At 38.1% G+C, this 17,966-nt stretch overlaps 3 protein-coding genes across 7 annotated transcripts; 2 read left to right on the top strand and 1 right to left on the bottom strand.

The window, feature by feature from the left end:
- The first annotated feature begins 348 nt into the window (after positions 1 to 348).
- Positions 349 to 3,458, top strand: LOC306906754 (uncharacterized protein). 3 transcript variants are annotated; one of them, XM_079478385.1, is made up of 6 exons: positions 393 to 803; positions 987 to 1,047; positions 1,130 to 1,266; positions 1,765 to 1,985; positions 2,110 to 2,254; positions 2,582 to 3,455. In XM_079478385.1, the coding sequence occupies exons 2-6, from the start codon at positions 991 to 993 to the stop codon at positions 3,351 to 3,353; spliced, it is 1,332 nt and encodes a 443-aa protein (XP_079334511.1). In that variant the 5' UTR covers positions 393 to 803; positions 987 to 990; the 3' UTR covers positions 3,354 to 3,455. The 3 variants fall into 3 exon arrangements, with proteins under 3 accessions (XP_079334510.1, XP_079334509.1, XP_079334511.1); XM_079478384.1 differs by having other exon boundaries at positions 349 to 1,047; positions 2,582 to 3,458; XM_079478383.1 differs by having other exon boundaries at positions 352 to 1,053.
- Positions 3,291 to 8,948, bottom strand: LOC306906748 (G2/M phase-specific E3 ubiquitin-protein ligase-like). Its single transcript, XM_079478371.1, has 10 exons — positions 8,327 to 8,948; positions 7,697 to 7,921; positions 6,886 to 7,042; positions 6,064 to 6,479; positions 5,829 to 5,933; positions 5,317 to 5,615; positions 5,043 to 5,224; positions 4,811 to 4,968; positions 4,419 to 4,633; positions 3,291 to 3,846 (listed from the first exon to the last, which is right to left on the bottom strand). The coding sequence occupies exons 1-10, from the start codon at positions 8,338 to 8,340 to the stop codon at positions 3,587 to 3,589; spliced, it is 2,031 nt and encodes a 676-aa protein (XP_079334497.1). The 5' UTR covers positions 8,341 to 8,948; the 3' UTR covers positions 3,291 to 3,586.
- On the top strand, positions 8,737 to 17,772 carry g6pd (glucose-6-phosphate dehydrogenase). 3 transcript variants are annotated; one of them, XM_079478378.1, is made up of 14 exons: positions 8,765 to 8,974; positions 9,443 to 9,481; positions 10,352 to 10,473; positions 12,858 to 12,895; positions 12,976 to 13,084; positions 13,169 to 13,386; positions 13,639 to 13,797; positions 13,974 to 14,099; positions 14,927 to 15,020; positions 15,473 to 15,659; positions 15,981 to 16,216; positions 16,368 to 16,444; positions 16,527 to 16,619; positions 16,696 to 17,772. In XM_079478378.1, the coding sequence occupies exons 1-14, from the start codon at positions 8,953 to 8,955 to the stop codon at positions 16,784 to 16,786; spliced, it is 1,611 nt and encodes a 536-aa protein (XP_079334504.1). In that variant the 5' UTR covers positions 8,765 to 8,952; the 3' UTR covers positions 16,787 to 17,772. The 3 variants fall into 3 exon arrangements, with proteins under 3 accessions (XP_079334505.1, XP_079334504.1, XP_079334506.1); XM_079478379.1 differs by lacking the exon at positions 9,443 to 9,481 and having other exon boundaries at positions 8,737 to 8,974; XM_079478380.1 differs by lacking the exon at positions 9,443 to 9,481 and having other exon boundaries at positions 8,939 to 9,127.
- The last annotated feature ends 194 nt before the right edge of the window (positions 17,773 to 17,966 follow it).

The following is a 17,966-nucleotide window of genomic DNA, read 5'->3' as shown; positions in this document are numbered from 1 at the left end:
ATGTAACTAATAAAATGCTCTCATCATAAACAGAAAACTAAAGCCATTCATACCTGAACTACTTCTATCATTTCCCAATTAGAACGTTGTTCAGTAAAAGATATTTGACCGTTTTACTGTTTTCTACATAAAATCATCCTCCGCACTACTTTAAAAAGTTTTTGTATTTGTATGTGGAGTGACGTTGTGGAATAGATTACGTCCGGTGATCAAACAATGTCCAAAAAGAGGTAAAAATGGATTTTTACAAGGTATAGGGAGTAAGTAGGGTTTTGACAAGAGTTAGTTTTGGACATTATTCTCCTTTAATGCCGTCCCCTAAGCCCCTCCCTTCCGCAGTAAACCCCTCCCACTGCTCTGTTTGTATGAGGCGCGGAAGTTGACAAAAGTAAAGCGAATGCCGAGAGAGTCGTTAAGTGTGCGCGAGAGGGGTTGAGTGTGCGCGAGAGAGTGCGAGTGTCCGCGAGAGGGGTTGAGTGTGCGCGAGAGAGTGCGAGTGTCCGCGAGAGGGGTTGAGTGTGCGCGAGAGAGTGCGAGTGTCCGCGAGAGGGGTTGAGTGTGCGCGAGAGAGTGCGAGTGTCCGCGAGAGGGGTTGAGTGTGCGCGAGAGAGTGCGAGTGTCCGCGAGAGGGGTTGAGTGTGCGCGAGAGAGTGCGAGTGTCCGCGAGAGGGGTTGAGTGTGCGCGAGAGAGTGCGAGTGTCCGCGAGAGGGGTTGAGTGTGCGCGAGAGAGTGCGAGTGAACATTTTTGTTTTATTATTGAGCTTGCACATATTGAACCATTCTTCGGTATTGGTCAACGGAGGTATCCTGCAATTCTAAATATGTTTAAGACACGTTTTATAATTCTTTTTCTATTGTTTTTACAGTGCACTAGTTGTCAGTGCAACGATGTTCAAAGATATTTTACAGAACTAAACACTTGTGTGACAATATATGATGAAAGTATGCTATCCAGAAATTTTAACAGCATGGAGAATTGTCATAGGTTAATGGAGGAACACTGTCGTATTCTATCCAGGATGTTGGACCATTTGAGACACCATCAGGTAATTGTATGTATAATTAAAGATATTGTTAGATGTAAATAAAAGATATTAGTATCAGTTTAACACATTGTTTTTTTTATAGGACGATCAAGTGACTTCCATGCTTTCAGAGTTACACGACAGTTTCTCAGAAATGTTAATGCAACTGGAACTTATCCTTCAACCGCAACTTATACCAACAATTCGAATATCTGTCTCCAGGACTGGTGGACGACCAAGGTGCCCCTTTGTCTTTAATGACAAACAGCACAGAATATGACCGTGTTAATGACAAATCCAATATTTTTAACGATTTTTAAACCATTAATGTTACAGTTGACAAAGGCTGTCCGGCCTGAAATTAAATTTAGTAAAGTAACCATAGTTATTTAATAAATGTGCTGTGCTTACTGTTGAAATATTTAGAAATTAAATCATGGAATCTCTAAAAAGTGTGCAGAAGCCAAGATGTATTGAACGGACATACAGACCTGACTATGCACGTCATGGTAATACATTGATCAAACTTTTGACAGTTTGACATAAATTACTGGAGAGGTGTGGATGGAGTTATTAACGAGTGTTCAAAAGGGAGGAGAGTTAGTTATATTTCATAAGGGTTGAACAAAACACAAAACTACAGTATATAATGAAAGTTACTTTTAAAATGTATTAGAAATCTGTGCAATAGTTTGACACAGAAATACACTAAAAGTCTGTATTTCCTAACTTACACAGGTATGATCTAACCAGTGAGCAGCTGATCCAGCTTCGAGAGATAGGAATGTCATGGACTGCTATTTCTACCTGTTTGGGTGTGAGCTGTCGAACATTACGAAGACGTCGTCTTCAGTATGGCATGGAGACTAATTTTAGCACAATTTCAGATCCTGACCTTGATTCACTGATTCATTTAATTATCAGTCAAACACCTAACGCTGGAGTCACACTTGTCCTAGGCAAGTGTTCTTGGACATCATGTTATATATACTGTTAAATATTAATATAATGTCTCATTTGATGTAAGAAGTGCTTTTTATTGATGATGTTGACATTTGTATTGTTTGTTCATTTGTATCGTAGGAAGCCTCAGAAGTAGAGGACTCTATATACAAAGAAGGCGTGTCCGGGAGCGACTATCGACAGTTGACCCTGTTGGCACCATGATCCGTACAAGACATGCAATTAGGAGGAGAGTATATAATGTTAGAGGACCAAATCATCTTTGGTATGTATCACAATGGCATAGGGTTTATTCCTTTTTAAAATTGTCCAAAGATTGCTCGTGTGGGTGCTTGACAATTTTTGTTGGTATCGATATTTATCTATCGATATTTCATAGCAATCATTGATTTTTTACTTTACTTTTACTTCGTTTATCCACACCCACCATCTTTTGTCAAACAACAGATTTTGGTTACGCAGGTGTTTATGGAACATTCAATAATGAAATTAAAAAAAGCAATCAACTCTATAGCTTTTGGACATTTTTATTTTGTATGTTTTATATTATGTAGATAAAGTACATCTCAGTATAAATTCTTCTTTTTTTTAGGCACATGGATTCAAACCACAAATTGATTGCATGGAGATTTGTGTTCCATGGATGCATTGATGGCTATAGCCGGACTGTTATTTACCTTGAATGCTGTACCAACAACAGAGCACACACAGTACTTAGTTTCTTTCGTCATGGTGTTGCAAGATTTGGTTTGCCTAACAGAGTTAGAGGGGATAGAGGTGGGGAAAACATTGAAGTGGCCAGGTACATGATAAACTATCGGGGAAGTGAAAGAGGGAGTTTTATAGTGGGGAGAAGTGTTCATAATCAGAGAATTGAACGCCTTTGGGTTGATGTCAATAGAGTTGTATCAGATTTCTACAAACAACTCTTCCAGTATATGGAACACTCTGAAATCTTGGACTCCACAAGCGAAGTACACCTATGGGCTTTACATTTTGTGTACCTTGGCAGAATACAGCTATCAGCTAGTGAATTTTGCCAGCAGTGGAACCACCATGCTTTAAGTTCAGCCCAATCCATGACACCCTTGGCAATGTGGCATACAGGTATGTTTTTGCAGCCAAATCTGGAGCTTCTAACAGAGGAAGAAATCGATGACTTTGGTGTTGACTATGATGGTCCGATAGTTCAGGAAGATAATGAACAAATAATAGTTCCAGAAAGTAACCTTACATTCAATCCAGACAATATAACGCGTTTACAAGCCGCATGTAACCCACTCACAGATGACAGCAACTATGGCATTAATCACTTTATTTTTGTAAGAGATTTTATTTCAGTTAGTGCATACAGAACGTCTTGACTATATGGCATGAGCAAACAATAATGTATATGTGTTATTTACATTGTTTGTTAAACTCATATTGTATAATGTACTTTTTCTATCATAAACTGAACATGAACAATTATGTTTCAGAACTTTTTTTTCATATTTTTTTAAAGAACATGACACAAATGCATAAACACAAGACATTTATAACTGTAAAAATGTCAAAAACTATCTGTTAAACATTTCAACATTTCTTGGAATAACATTTAACAAAACCCAAATCCTTGGCAATTTTGAATAGCATACATCATGTTATTTTTAAAATCAGTGTATGCTTGATTAACAGTTGGAAGAAACAGGCTGTTGGCACATGTATTTGCTTTAGGAAGTTGTGATAACATCTCATTCTTTTCAAGATCGTGAAGAAAGTGAATGCTTGGATGAGGTCTCAGGCCCAAAGGTGGCAAGGTCTTTAGGCCCGTGGTAAAAAAGAAGATGTCACTGTACTGCAGCTCGCTGGGTTCATCTGTAGAACAAACATTGGTCAACATTTTAAGAAATAATGTATTTAATTTTCAAAATATAATTTTCAAATAATATTTTAATTTTCTAAAATCTTTTACAAAACTCTCTGTAATATAAATTCTAATTAGTTCAGTCTGATTAGTTATTGCAAATTAAACACAAATCAAGTCTGTTATGTTAATCTCCATTACAGTGTCACGGTTCCCTCTGTTTCTCCCCTTGTTTTCCTCTGCACTACATTACCCAAGATCCTCCACGCTCCTGCCCCAGTGTCTAATCTGCAATCCACGCACCATATAGTCATCAACTCTATGACAAGGACACTATATACAGTACACTCATTCTGTTTTCCCCATCGTTGTCTGGTATTGTTTAATATCAGTGATTTGTTACTGTTCTTGCCACAGTCTGAACTCAAATTAATTCTACTAATATAAGGATATATTTGAGTACCAAAATCTTAAAAGTAGGGAACCTCCTTTATAGTAATTACAGGCTAGTAAAAGAAGGGATTACAGTAATTTTGTTTGAAAATAACAAAAATTTGAAGGACATCAGTCATGACACCATTACCTTGAATTTCAATCAGGAGGGTTCTCCAGAAAGATAGAACAAGGTTCTCTGTGTTCCTTTTCGAAGAACCTGGTACACTCAATTCAGGTTGCATCAGTGCAGAGAAGCTGCAGTAGGTGAAGGGTTGAGGGTGATGACACATGATATTTGTAAATGCGGCTGGGTTTTCCTTTATAGCCTCTAGAACTCCCAGGGTTTTCAAACCTTCTTTGAATCTGTTGAGTAATTATCAAAGAATTAAAAAGGAGAGTTACAAGCTAAAGATAGACATTATAATAACACATAACAATGTTAGTTATTTAACTTATTTATTTTAATATCTTTAAGTGTTGCTTTATTAGTGAAATAAAAAACTATAGTCCATAAAATTGGTAATATCAGGAATTGCACACCTTTCAAATGCAGACCGACTGCGACCAAGGCAGTACCAGTGTGCAGTGTCTAAGGCAACCTTCCTGGCTGTTTCTTGGTCCTTTATAACTGCAAACGTCCCAGCCATATCTATGATGGGCTCAATATCGTTGAAGGCATCAACATCTCCAGAAGCCAACTATAATGAGGAAACAACAAAACTTAAATAAATGTTTGAGATATTATTATATAAATAAGTAAATAAAAACGTACTCTTTGCAAGTTGATGCAAATCATCGGGTCTGTAACCTCTTCAACAGCAATGACTGTAGCCTCAGGGCTAGTTGTCAGTGCTTTAAGGAGGCTGGGTGAAATGAATTGTGGTCCAGGTCCCCCATGCACAACTGAGAGTGCAATGGCAACACCAGCATATAGATAGTCTTCATTCTGCAATGCTAAAAACAGTAATTGTAGATTTTACTGAGTATCATTCATTGGAAAAAAATTCAAGATTAACATTACTTTGAATGTGGTGCATGTTTATTACATCTACTGTTGAAATTAAGAAATTTGGCTTCATTAGGACCAACAAACAATGCCCCTTGCTTAAGGTTCTCCATTAGAAGAGTGAAGAACTCCCTTCTTGGCCCACCAGAATCTACTGCTCCCTCACTTGTCCCTAAGTCATCCATAAATTTCACATCAATCCTCTTTGATGGACAGAAAGATTTCATAGATATTGTGAGTTTTGCACTTTCCCAGATGTGTTTTCTGCTAATATTGAAATACGATGCTCTGTTTTCATCAATTTTCTCTGCCAGGTTTTCTAGTATTCCTGTAATGTCTCTGAAAATAGGAGAGAAATACATCATCATTCACAAGTAAAATAGCAGTATAGTGACAGAATAATAAAAAAATAAAGGTATCATCTGTATATCTATCTTCCTGTTCATGGAGCCCCTGCAAGCATGCACTTTCTGGATATCTCCTAATTTAACACTCATCAATATATTCAACTCATCAGTAGATTGCTGAAATAAATAAAAACAGGATATTTACCGTTCTTCTGAACATGTGGACACATTTTCCTCTTTTTCATGTGAGAACTGTATACTTTCACAGTCACTGACATCGCTTTCAAAGAGTGCTGCATATTGCACCTCCCTAAAATAAAAAATCTGAGTTTTAGAACTTTTAACACACAAACTCATTGAAATTGTGTAAATTCTACTGACAAAGTGTAAAAAAGTCATAAAAAATGTAATAGAGAACAGTGAATGTTTTGAATTTTTACCTGTTGTTGTCCAGAAGACTTCTAGAACTCTCCGCACTGAACTGAGCATTAGAGACTTGAGGTACATCACTTGATGACATCGCAACAGAGCTGGCAGCGATAGCCATGGAAGATGATGCAACTGATGGATTATTGTTTTCAAACATAATGGCTTCATATGGCTCGTCCTCACATACATCAACGAAGACAGTAGTGGAGAACCTCCTCAAACTCCCTTCATTTGATGGAGAATCATAGACTTGAGATACATCACTTGACATCACAACAGAGCTGGCAGGGATCATGCCCATGGACGATGATGCAACTGATGGATCATGATTTTTTAACATAATGGCTTCATATGGCTCGTCCTCACACACATCAATGATGACAGTTTCAGTTACAGAACTGCAGGAATCAAGTTTTTCAAAAGTATCCTTTAAAAAAAGGAATAAAGAAGGACGTAGATATGAGCTGTTATTATCAGGGGAGATTATAGAACAAACCTTGATCATTAAATATAAAGTAAGTATTTAGCCATACTAGGGGGGCTTAGTGTAGCTACTTTTTTGTCTGAGTAACGCCACCATGCACAAAGCAGAAAAACTGGCATACTAGCAGCATGACTTTGGGGTGGAAATATCTGTATGACATATGAAATGTTTTTGTGTGTGTTTTTTTTGCAGTTCTGCTTGGTTTTGTTGCAGAAATTACATACTTAACATTTTTTCCAGAGCGTATACCGACTGAACATCATTCAAATACTAATGGGACACCAAATAAAAAAGAAATGAAGTAAGAATATACATTTTATTATATTGTAAGTTAATTTTGATAATTTACCTCTATTGTCCTCTCTTCCTCTATCAGGTCACTTGATGGCTGTAGGTAGATGGTCTTGTCTTTGAAAAGTTTGCATAGCACAGCCCCATCAAGACAACGACCTGCCTCTAACACTGGCTTGACCAGCTTGGTGTATGTGGGCATCATAATTGTGATCCTAAGAAAATATATCATACTTATGATATTATGATTATTCCTTGGTTTACATTTTTATTTTATACTCTCAAATAATTACACATTCTATGAAGTGATCCTGATTAAAATTTCACTGCTGGTAATATAGTCTTTATATAATTGTGTATGTGACAATTCTGACAAATAAAAATATTGAATCTTGATTATTCATCATTTTATACAATACTCTCTAATAATTGAACAAGAAAAAATAACGGAGCCTTACATTTTGTTCATACTGTTATATTCAAGGATATCAAAACCTAGTTAAAGTGATGGTTCACCCAAAAATGAACATTATGTCAACGTTTACTCACCCCTTGTCATTTCATACCTGTTTAACTTTCTTTCTTCTGCAGATCACAAAAGAAGATATTTCGAAGATTAGAGGTAACAAAAAAACTGTGGTACCCACCTGCTTGTGTCCCATTGTCATTAGGTTTTTGTCTATAGAGGTCAATGAGTACCAACAGTTTTTGGTTACCAACATTCTTAAGATATCTTCTTTTGTGTTCTGCAGAAGAAAGTTATACAGATTTGAAATGACAAGGGGTGAGTAAATGATGACAATGTTAATTTTTGAGTGAATTAAGTGATCAGTTAGTGCTAGAACGATCTACAATGGATGTTATCTTACTCTGTGCTGCTCTTCAGTTTTGAACTGAATATGGATCTGAGATGTTGCAGCACCTCCTGTGCATTCCAATCCTTTTGAAATTGCACAGCAGACACTATATGGCCTTGTTCTGAGAGGAATGTTCTAGTGCTGGACCTTGGGACTGTGAAGTCTCTGGGAGATGAAAGAAGGCAAACATCTCGAAGGAAGGGGACATGTTCTGACATCTTTCTCCTTTTACCATGCCTTAACAGAAATAATGTGTTATCAGTTTACTAGTTAATATTTTTAATTATTAATGATGCAATGTGCATTAGTGGATTCATGTTACTGTACACACTGTACTATGATTTATTGTAATCTCTAAATTTCACCATAAAACATTTCAAATGTCATGTATTTCTGCTTTTTCAGATAGATTCAATACTTTCGATGCATTTAAAAATATGAACCAAATGTTAGATGAAGGCATATACAACTTGTTGTAACTGACATCATTGTCATGAACTGAATCAGGTAACGTACGAGTGTCTGGCATACAATAGCATACAGTTTCCTGCCTAAGCACTGGACATCACACGTTATATTATATCATTACAACTCATATACATTGAATAATGAATACAGGCAGACAACTTCTAAAGAACATACCTGTTCCGTGACATGTTTACAGAACCTCTTCTGGCTGATCCGCAAAAGTTGCGGGAAAATTCAAATGCAGGCCGGCAAACAGTAGCGGAAGAAGTAGAATTAAAAAGTCTATTTACTTCGCTTGTTGCTGTTTGATTTGGACAATTACGGTTTGTTTGAGCATTCAGAGCATTATCGATGCTCTCAAGTACCGTGGGACTTGCAAGAATATTATTGATGAGTCTTCAAGCTGCTTCAGACATTACGTCGCAACTCGCAAGTACAGAATTAACTAAAATGAATAAAACCTCCAAAACTAAAACTAGACAATTTGATTTATCTCGCAAACAATTAAGCAATACTTCTATAATTTGGCAATTTGCGCGCGCGCACTCTCACTCATTTGACTCTCCCTCTCACGCGCATTTGCTCCTCGTGCACACTCGTTCTTTCTCGCGCACACTCGCTCCCTCTTGCGCACGTTTATGGTTGGTCCCCTCTCGCGCACATTCACTCCCTCTCGCGCACATTCAACCCCTCTCGCGCACATTCAACCCCTCTCGGCATTCGCTTTACTTTTGTCAACTTCCGCGCCTCATATGTTTTCCCGTGCGCGCTCGCGCGGTTGACGTCAGTACGCTGCAGCGATGGGCAGTCGAGCGAGCGCTGGTGAGTTTCGGGCTACACCAATAAAATCACAGAATTCGGCAGCGTCGGTTTAACAGGGAAGAAGGAACCCGTTTAAGAGATGTCTCTCTCTCTGTAGCGCGAATAATTCACACCTCGAGCTGCTTTTGTTCTGTTTTGTACGGAGCACTTACTGTAAGTAGCACGTTGTTGGTGTGTTTGATAGTGCAAACTGACTGCTCATCTGATTATGCGATAGTTGGTAAACCCGCACGTGAACGGGAACACAGCGGTGTCGTTCTGTTGTGGTGCACTCGCTCAAACTTATTCCTGGCTGTCTTAACTGTTTTCAGCAAGTTGGCAAGCGCAGGTTAAATCCTGGCAGACACTGTAGGGGATTGGACTGGGGATTTGCGCTAATAACATTATAGTATGAAGGGATCGTTTGTTGTTTATAGAGTAGCGTGTGCGTTCTGACATATGTGTATGGATTTGTCCTGTATGCCACAGAGAGAGCACGCACTGGCGTTACGGTCCCTGATAACATTGGTACGGAAACTTAGTCGTGATACGTGGTTGCATCTAGCGTCGTTTAGAAAGTGGGCTGCGCACACCGATCGGCTCGTGACCTTCAAGTAACGCGAGAGCGATTCGTGAGCATGCGGAGCAGTCTGCTCTCGCGATCATGTGATGTCATGCGCTGACCGGTCTGCGTAGCTGTACATGAAGTTGAACGCACCTTTTGCCAATGTGTGCTTTTAACTGAAATATAATCATGAGTCAGCATAGTTTGCAGATGTTAAAGGGTAGTTGACAAATAATTGTATTAGTATTAAATATGATGACTGCAATCTCTTTTTTTTTTGCAGTTCATATATTTGTCATCTGGTGTAACAAGTGAATTATAATGATGATGATGATAACTGTAATGACTATTTGAACCGTCATGTCAACTACTCTAAAGCAGGAATGATTTTATGTGCTATTTGTCTTTTGTCAGGTTTACTGTAGATCAATTGTTTTCTTTGTTTGCTTTGCCATTATGTGTTGTTTTTGTTATTAAATATAAAGTGTCGGCTTAAAGGGACAGTTCACTCAAAAATGAAAATTCTGTCATGAATCACTCGCCCTCAAGTTGTTCCAAACCTGAATACATTTCTTTGTTTGGAAAAACGGTAGCAACTGAGATTTCTGGGGCATGGTCGAATACCATTAAAAATGTTTTAGCTGAACTATCCCTTTAACGTTCACGCTAATACTATTGACCCCTACTGTGTGTGAATGGAGCAACCTTCCGGGAAGTCTTGTAGTAGAACGGGTGTAGCATGTCAGTGCTAAAGTTTCCAGAGCTTGTTTTGTTGCATTTAGCCTATTTAATAATGGCGATTTAATCCGTCTGTCTTTTCCTGACCTTCGCAGACAAAATGAGCGATCTTCCTCTCTCCCGCTCCGAAGTGTTTGGGCAGCTGAGGAGAGAGCTGCACAACGATGTGGAGTTTCATCAGTCGGACGTGCACATCTTCATCATCATGGGCGCTTCGGTGAGTTTGTGTGTTCGATATTTCTCTTGGATGGCCCAAAAATGAATGAAATGTTTTGCTTCCTATTTAGTTTCTGCAGTTCCTCGTTGATAGGCTGAAGGTCCTGCCTGCAATCTTTAAAGTTACATTATAATGTTAACGTACAGCTTTTTCTGCTAAGTGCAATAAAAGGAAGAGTCTCAGATTTTAAGAATTTCCTTGAAATGGTTTGTAGGAGGAAGTACAGCTGAAATGATGCAACCAGTGAAAACCCCACGACATTAAAATCTTAAATTTGTCATCCAGACAGTAAGGGTTTGGTTTAGATATTGTCCTCGAGCGGCCTTGAAAGGCTACACCTGACAACAGCTGATTTTTCATTGGCTGCTCTGGTCGGCCTTCATCGTGATTTGGCAAACGAATAAGGAACAATAGTACAATGAATGTTGGTTAATTTAAAATAGGTCACACTTCTCCATATTGAGTGTTTCCTCTAGTGATGAAATAAAAACGGTCTTCCTTCTTTTGGCTAGCTTTTCCCTGTTCCGCCTTGTCTTTCATCATACCCTTTTATTAGTCTGATTCAACACAAGCGCTCTGTGAACAGTGCTTTGTTAAGTAGGAAAGGCGGTAGTGCGCTGGATTATGCCATATCACTCGCCGTCAGCTCTTTTCATTCAGTAGGTTGAGGTGGATGGATGTTGAAAGGGTTGGTGTGTCTATGTGTGTGTGTTTGTGATGAGTGTTGGCAAGAAGACAAGGCTGGTGAAAAAAGGTATGGTCTAGGTGGCCGGTCAACAGTGCTGAAATAAGCATATGGCCTGATACTAAACAATGAGTCCATACAGTCACCATGCAGCTCATCACCTCGTGTCTAACCATTAAAGCCGGGATGGTTCCCCCCCGGAAATATATATTTTCATCCTTATGTTGTTTAAAATCTTTTGAGATTTTTTTTTTTTCATTCAATGGTTGTTACGAACATTCTTCAAAGAAATCTTCTTTTGTAAAGGAAAGTCGTACAGGTTTGAAATTACATCCTTTTTACATCTGTCTGGTAAAATAATGTTAAGTGGTGCAGTAGGTTTTTTCTTGATGTAATGGAAACTATGGGGTGAGTTTCTGTAAAGGATAACAGAAAACTACAACTGATGTTTTCCTTCCGTGGTGTCAAAAGGCGTGGAATAAAACACTTCTATTATGATTTATTCATTTTAGTTTTTGAGCCTTGTGAGGAAAAACTTTAAAACTTAGTATTTTAGTCTACTGTATATATATTATCATTCATTGTTAGTTTATGTTAGCCAATGGATTAACAGAATAATTAACAAATACAACCTTAACGTCATTGAAAAACCACACAGGGTTAAAATGACATCTACATGACAAAGAGAAATCTGCCCTAAAATGAACATGTGTTGGCTTTGTAAAACATTGACACATATACACAGTATAGCAAACGTGTATCCCTTTTCTTCAGAATTGCTTCACAAATACAATACAGTAGAGTACAGTTTAGCTGACTTAAAGTGTTTTGTTTGTTTTACTGTGATTGTGATGGATTGCCAATGCTGAAGGTTACCGAACACCGAGGTATGGAGATGGACTTTTGTCAAGTCATTCTTACTAAGAACTTTCCTCCACAGCAAGAGCAGAGATTAATAGGTTACATGGCATACTGCACAGAGACGAATGGATTATATACAGCTGCACAGCATATCTACTGATATGGAAGTCTCCCAGTTTGACATGGCACAGCTGAGACCAACAGAATGGTCTTGCAGTGCATTTCTCATGTGTTCAAATAGACGTGGAGCAGATGTTGTGAGGTCAGTGATCAGTCAGCTGGCTGAGTCACGTGCTGTGGGTTGGGCTGGATTTGACTGAAGTTGCTTCACACATAATAGTTTGATTTGTCTCCTTTTATTATCAGCTGTTTTATGTGTTGAACTTTAAATCCGACTGAACTGTGATGCCACCCCAGCGGCATTTTAAAAGAGCCCATGCTGTGTTTCAGGGCCTACAATTCATGGGACCCCCGACACATTTTTACCTCACTGATGTTTAACTGTTTGCTTTACATGTGATTAATGTGCATTAATGCCTTATAAAAGCTGTTACAATAGACATCTCGGGTAAATTCCAAGCAGTGTTCTCATTTTGTGGGTTTGCACCTTTGGAGAGATGTTTGGCTATTAAGCAACTGTGGTTTTTGGCTTGGCTAAGAGGACAGTTAGGTTTAATCATTTAACAAAGTATTTTTGATAACTTATCCAACAGTAATTTGGTAAACTTTTGCAAACCATTTCCCCCAAATTGAATGAAAAGTGATTGTGCGTTTTAATGTTTTTTGTTGTTGCTTATAAGCATTTAAGCGAAATTTCATAAATCTGCTCTTCTCATAGGGGGATCTGGCCAAAAAGAAAATTTACCCAACATTATGGTAAGTCCTTTTTATATCTGACCTGACTCTGAATTTCACTCTCTCTCTTGGTATTATATATTTCCCTCTCTCTCTTCTAGGTGGTTGTTCAGAGATGGTTTGCTCCCTGAACAGACCTATTTTGTTGGCTTTGCCCGTTCCGACCTGACGGTGGACTCCATTCGTGCAGCCTGTATGCCCTACATGAAGGTCACAACTTTCTCTGTGCGTGTTTGTGTCTGTGTAGTACGCATGTGTGTTTGTGTTTTGAATCTTTGCTTTTCTTATTTTCAGGCTGTTGACTCAGAGGCTGAACGGCTCTCTGTTTTCTTCAGCCGGAACTCGTACATCAGTGGTAAATATGGGGATGGATCTTCTTTCGCCAACCTGCACACACACCTGCTGTCCTTACAGGGAGGAGCCGAAGCTAATCGCCTCTTCTACCTGGCGTTGCCGCCCAACGTCTACCATGATGTCACAGAGAACGTCAGACATCATTGCATGAGCACCAAGTGCGTTTGTTTCATGCGTTTCATTCTTTGATGCAAGCTCTTTCTACATGAGCCATTGCATCACTCTCGCAACCCTATAAAAACACCCTAGCAATCCCTCAGAAAACGTTTACAACACCCTAGCAACCTCTCAAAAAACGCCCTTTCTTAACAATGCTTTAGCAAATACTAAAAGAAATCTGTAGATTTAGGTTTGCCCTCATCAAGGACTTATGTTCAAGGCAGCATGTTTCTTGTTTGTATGGTTGACAGGGGCTGGACCAGGATAATCGTGGAGAAGCCTTTTGGCCGTGACCTGCAGAGCTCAGAGGAGTTATCCAAACATCTTTTCTCTCTCTTCACAGAGGAGCAGATTTACCGTATAGATCACTACCTAGGCAAAGAGATGGTCCAGAACCTTATGGTTCTCCGGTATGCTTCTCTTCATCTCTTTCACTGTTCTGCCTCCATTAAGTATCTCTGCATCCTGCTTTTCAATGGCTGTCAACCACAGTTGGTATTTCAGAATAATTAGGTTTCAGTAACATAAGGAAGCTCTGGATGTGTGTCAATAATTGATATGATTTGCTCTCTTTATTTCCCCAAAGGTTTGGAAACCGTTTATTTGGTCCCATTTGGAACCGGGACAGTGTGGCCTGCGTGGTTCTGACCTTCAAAGAGCCGTTTGGAACCCAGGGTCGCGGAGGATATTTTGATGATTTTGGAATTATTCGGTTAGTTCAGTAAATGCTTTGTACATAAGATCTTAAGATTTCTTGCTTTGTTTCTAAATGCAACTTGTTTGTCATGCTGGCATAAATCAATACACATTTTACTTAAATTGTTAATACTATTTGTGCTGTTGTAATTCTTAATAATTATTCTATGCCTTCAACATTAAAACTAGGGATGAACATTCAAGAAAAGTGTGATATGTGATAATTTGCTAAATCACACAGTGTAACAAATTGATGTTTTGCCCGACCTTTTTTATAGTTTTATAGTAAGCAAATTATTGCGGTAATATAATTTTTTGTAGCATCAATGTTTAAGTGTATATTTAGCTTAAGTAAATTTTGAGCTTACATAATTATATATTATATATTAATCATTAAAAAGACAAAATTTTTGTAATTATGTTGAACTGTTGTTTTGAGCTCAGTGTTATGCCAGTTCCTTGTCATTTCTGCGTACGAGTAATAAGACCGAAATTTATGTGTGATAATATTTTTCACCGTCGATGGTTGTGATTTTTCTTACTCGACATTTTAAACTTGCACATGCATTACTAACAATATTTTTAAATCAAGTTAAGATATATTAAAATGTATTTAATAACTAATTTAATAATGTTATATTTAATAATATAACAAACGTACATGTTTTACATCACACTCTCCGTCTAAAATGTTCGAAGGTATTAAAATAATTTCGTAATTGCAAATTACGATTTATGTTCCAGGCCTAACCAAAATCCTTAGATGGTTTTCCAAGCTAACCTTATTGGATTTTAATATTCTAATCTGATTTGTAAATGAATGGATCTCTTTTCTGTCTCCAGTGATGTGATGCAGAACCACCTGCTGCAGATGCTCTCTCTGGTTGCCATGGAGAAGCCGGCCTCCACAAGCTCTGATGATGTGCGGGATGAGAAGGTAATGGGCCAGTGGGCCAATGAACCGTGATCTGTCATCCCTTGCAGCACTCATCTGGCTCTTATCTACATGATACTAAATTTAGAGGCTCGTGCATAGCAAATAATTATTCACTATCTCCACCGGCAGCTTCATCCAGTTATTCATTAACATCAAAGAAAAAGAATGAGCTCAGTTAATCATCCAAAAGAAAAGAATGAGGACATAGGAATAAAAAAAGGGTTTGGCATTCTTTTTGTTATTAGTGGGTTATGTTGTGTTAATACTATAATTCAGTTTTGCATATATAGATATTGTATGTACATGTTTAGTAACATAGAGTGATCAGTCACATGGATTTTACTTCTCAGCTCATTGGCCTAAAACAGCAAAGATGAATTAGAATAATAATGGATGGCTCCTGGTTTTGCATTGTATGTCTGTTTTGTAATGCTCTTTGTCTCCCCCTACAGGTGAAAGTTCTGAAGTGCATCGAGCCAGTTTCTCTGTCGGATGTGGTGTTGGGTCAGTACGTTGGAGATCCTGAAGGAGAGGGTGATGCTAAACTGGGTTATTTAGATGACCCAACTGTTCCTAAAGACTCCACACAGGCTACGTTTGCCACTGCAGTGCTTTATGTGAAGAATGAACGGTGGGATGGTGAGCGTTTTGATTCACATCTACATTTATAAATAAAAACGGACTGTATATTATAGGTGGGTAGAATAATTGTCTAAATGTATGAACAATTACTGTGTTAAATCTGACATGAACTAAAGGGTTTTGGCTAAACTAAACTAAGACCTGGTACGAAGGTTTGCACCCTTACTTTTTAAATGTTTACGGTAGCAAGACCGTAAACAAAGATCAAAATTTTAACAATAACAGAGTATTGTCAAATGTGACTGGTTTGAGCATCAGTACAGTACATGTTTGTTTATTTAAGACAAAGCCATTTTGACTCTCTGTCTGTCTTTTCAGGTGTTCCCTTCATCCTCCGTTGTGGGAAGGCTCTTAATGAGAGGAAGGCTGAGGTGCGATTGCAGTTCACAGATGTTCCTGGAGACATTTTTACCGGACATTGCAGGCGGAATGAGTTGGTGGTACGCGTGCAGCCCAACGAGGCCATATACGCCAAGATGATGAGCAAAAAACCTGGAGTTTATTTCAGCCCTGAAGAGACCGAGCTGGACCTGACCTACCACAGCAGATACAAGGTAACATGTTTGTGTTAATGATGTTTTTATATATTTTATTTTCATGTGTCTGAATATGGTGGTGAAAAACAATACACAATGATGTAAATATGACAGTCTACTTCTGTCGTGTATCAACATCTGACACATGTATTTTTGGTCTGTTTCTCAGGACGTTAAGCTGCCTGATGCTTACGAGCGCTTGATTTTGGATGTGTTCTGTGGAAGTCAGATGCATTTCGTACGGAGGTCAGTCAAGTCTACTGCTTTGACACAGGCGACATGTTATGCGTGTGAAATTATGGCATTCTTAACTTGATTTTGTTTCTAGCGATGAGTTGAGAGAAGCATGGAGAATCTTCACTCCACTTCTTCATCAGATAGAGATGGAGAAGACGCCACCTATCCCATATAAATATGGAAGGTAATACAAATATTTTTTAGGAAATATTTTGAAATGTGTAACACATTTTACATGCATTGTGAATTTGTTTTTTTAGCCGTGGTCCTCCGGAGGCAGATGAGCTGGTGCAGAAGGTGGGCTTCCGCTACGAGGGAACGTACAAATGGGTGAACCCACATAAACTATGAAAGAAAAGGAAAGTGAAATGAAAATGAAAAACAAACTAGTTGAGTTCTTCAAGTAAGGAGAAATAAAATGGCACTTAAAAATAATTGTAAAGATGTGCACTGAATTAAAAATGGGCCTGGGAGCTTTAGCCAATACTGGTTAGTCATTACTACTTAAACTTCAGCTTTTATAGAACTGTTGTATCATAACCAACTTATGATATCATTCCACATAGTACATGTCTCTTATTTCTGTGTGTATTTCATTAGAATGAACAACAGTTACAGTTTTTGGTTGAGCAACATTCTTATATTAATGCAGATTTCATACTGCAGTCTCATTCCTTCTGTTTACATCTATATTCTTTAAACAAAATAATTCTGTCCTGCATTCCACTTTCCCCTAGGTAGTCTTAAACTCTGTTCTTTGTGAATTTTTTTTTACATTTTAAAGTGTTACGAGGTGGGTAAGTTAGTTGGGTTGTTCACGCAACCTTTTCTACTGACTGCAGGTTTGTAATGAATATATATCATTACCACACACCACCAATATCATTTTCAACGTATGTTGGGTAAGAAAGGTTGAGAATGGTGTTCTTTGTTACAGGGTAACATGTATGAAGTGTTTTATCCATAAAATCTCACCGTGTTTTAACACGAAGGTGATATTTAGTCTTAAATAATCTGATGTTATAGATCACATACGTGTGAGTGAGCTTTGGTCTCTTAAAATCATTCATGCCCTACTCGGACGTGAGTATTTTCTGCACAAACGTCTCTGGTTTCAACTTTACTCAGACATTGCATTTCTCATTTTTTGGGTACATGTGTATAAAAGCTGGCTTTCTGAAAGCCCAGAAGGAAGCCGAAGACTGATATATTTATCAGCACATTTTTTTCTATGCTTAAACATCTATGAGCTATGTAACTTTTCTAAACAAAGTTATGCCCAGTGTTTTCTTTTTTATTGTGAAGGTAATTTTACAATAAAACCGCTGTGACGCCTTAAATGTGTTGTGATTCATTCTTCTTTTTAATACTGTGATTTGACAGTAGGCCCATCGCAGCAAATAAGGTAAGATTTTTGTGTCCTATAAATCCAAACGTTAAAGCATTAGAAAAACAAACAACACGTATTTGCTCATTTATGATAAATGAGTGTAGCATAGGCCTACTGTTATATATATGTTACACACCATAT

Source organism: Barbatula barbatula (genome assembly GCF_947034865.1).
Source record: "Barbatula barbatula genome assembly, chromosome: 17".
NCBI lineage: Eukaryota > Metazoa > Chordata > Actinopteri > Cypriniformes > Nemacheilidae > Barbatula > Barbatula barbatula.
This window is presented reverse-complemented; position numbering and strand designations above follow the sequence as displayed.

Coding starts and splice junctions, on each gene's coding strand:
- g6pd (XM_079478378.1), top strand. CDS start 8,953: ATGGGCAGTCGAGCGAGCGCTG. Junction 13,387..13,638: donor CATCATTGCATGAGCACCAA/GTGCGTTTGTTT, acceptor TATGGTTGACAG/GGGCTGGACCAGGATAATCG. Junction 13,798..13,973: donor CAGAACCTTATGGTTCTCCG/GTATGCTTCTCT, acceptor ATTTCCCCAAAG/GTTTGGAAACCGTTTATTTG.
- LOC306906748 (XM_079478371.1), bottom strand. Junction 5,616..5,828: donor TCCACATGTTCAGAAGAACG/GTAAATATCCTG, acceptor TCCTATTTTCAG/AGACATTACAGGAATACTAG. Junction 3,847..4,418: donor CCTCCTGATTGAAATTCAAG/GTAATGGTGTCA, acceptor TTTGTTCTACAG/ATGAACCCAGCGAGCTGCAG.
- LOC306906754 (XM_079478383.1), top strand. CDS start 823: ATGTTTAAGACACGTTTTATAATTCTTTTTCTATTGTTTTTACAGTGC. Junction 1,054..1,129: donor TGAGACACCATCAGGTAATT/GTATGTATAATT, acceptor TTTTTTTTATAG/GACGATCAAGTGACTTCCAT. Junction 1,267..1,764: donor AGGACTGGTGGACGACCAAG/GTGCCCCTTTGT, acceptor TAACTTACACAG/GTATGATCTAACCAGTGAGC.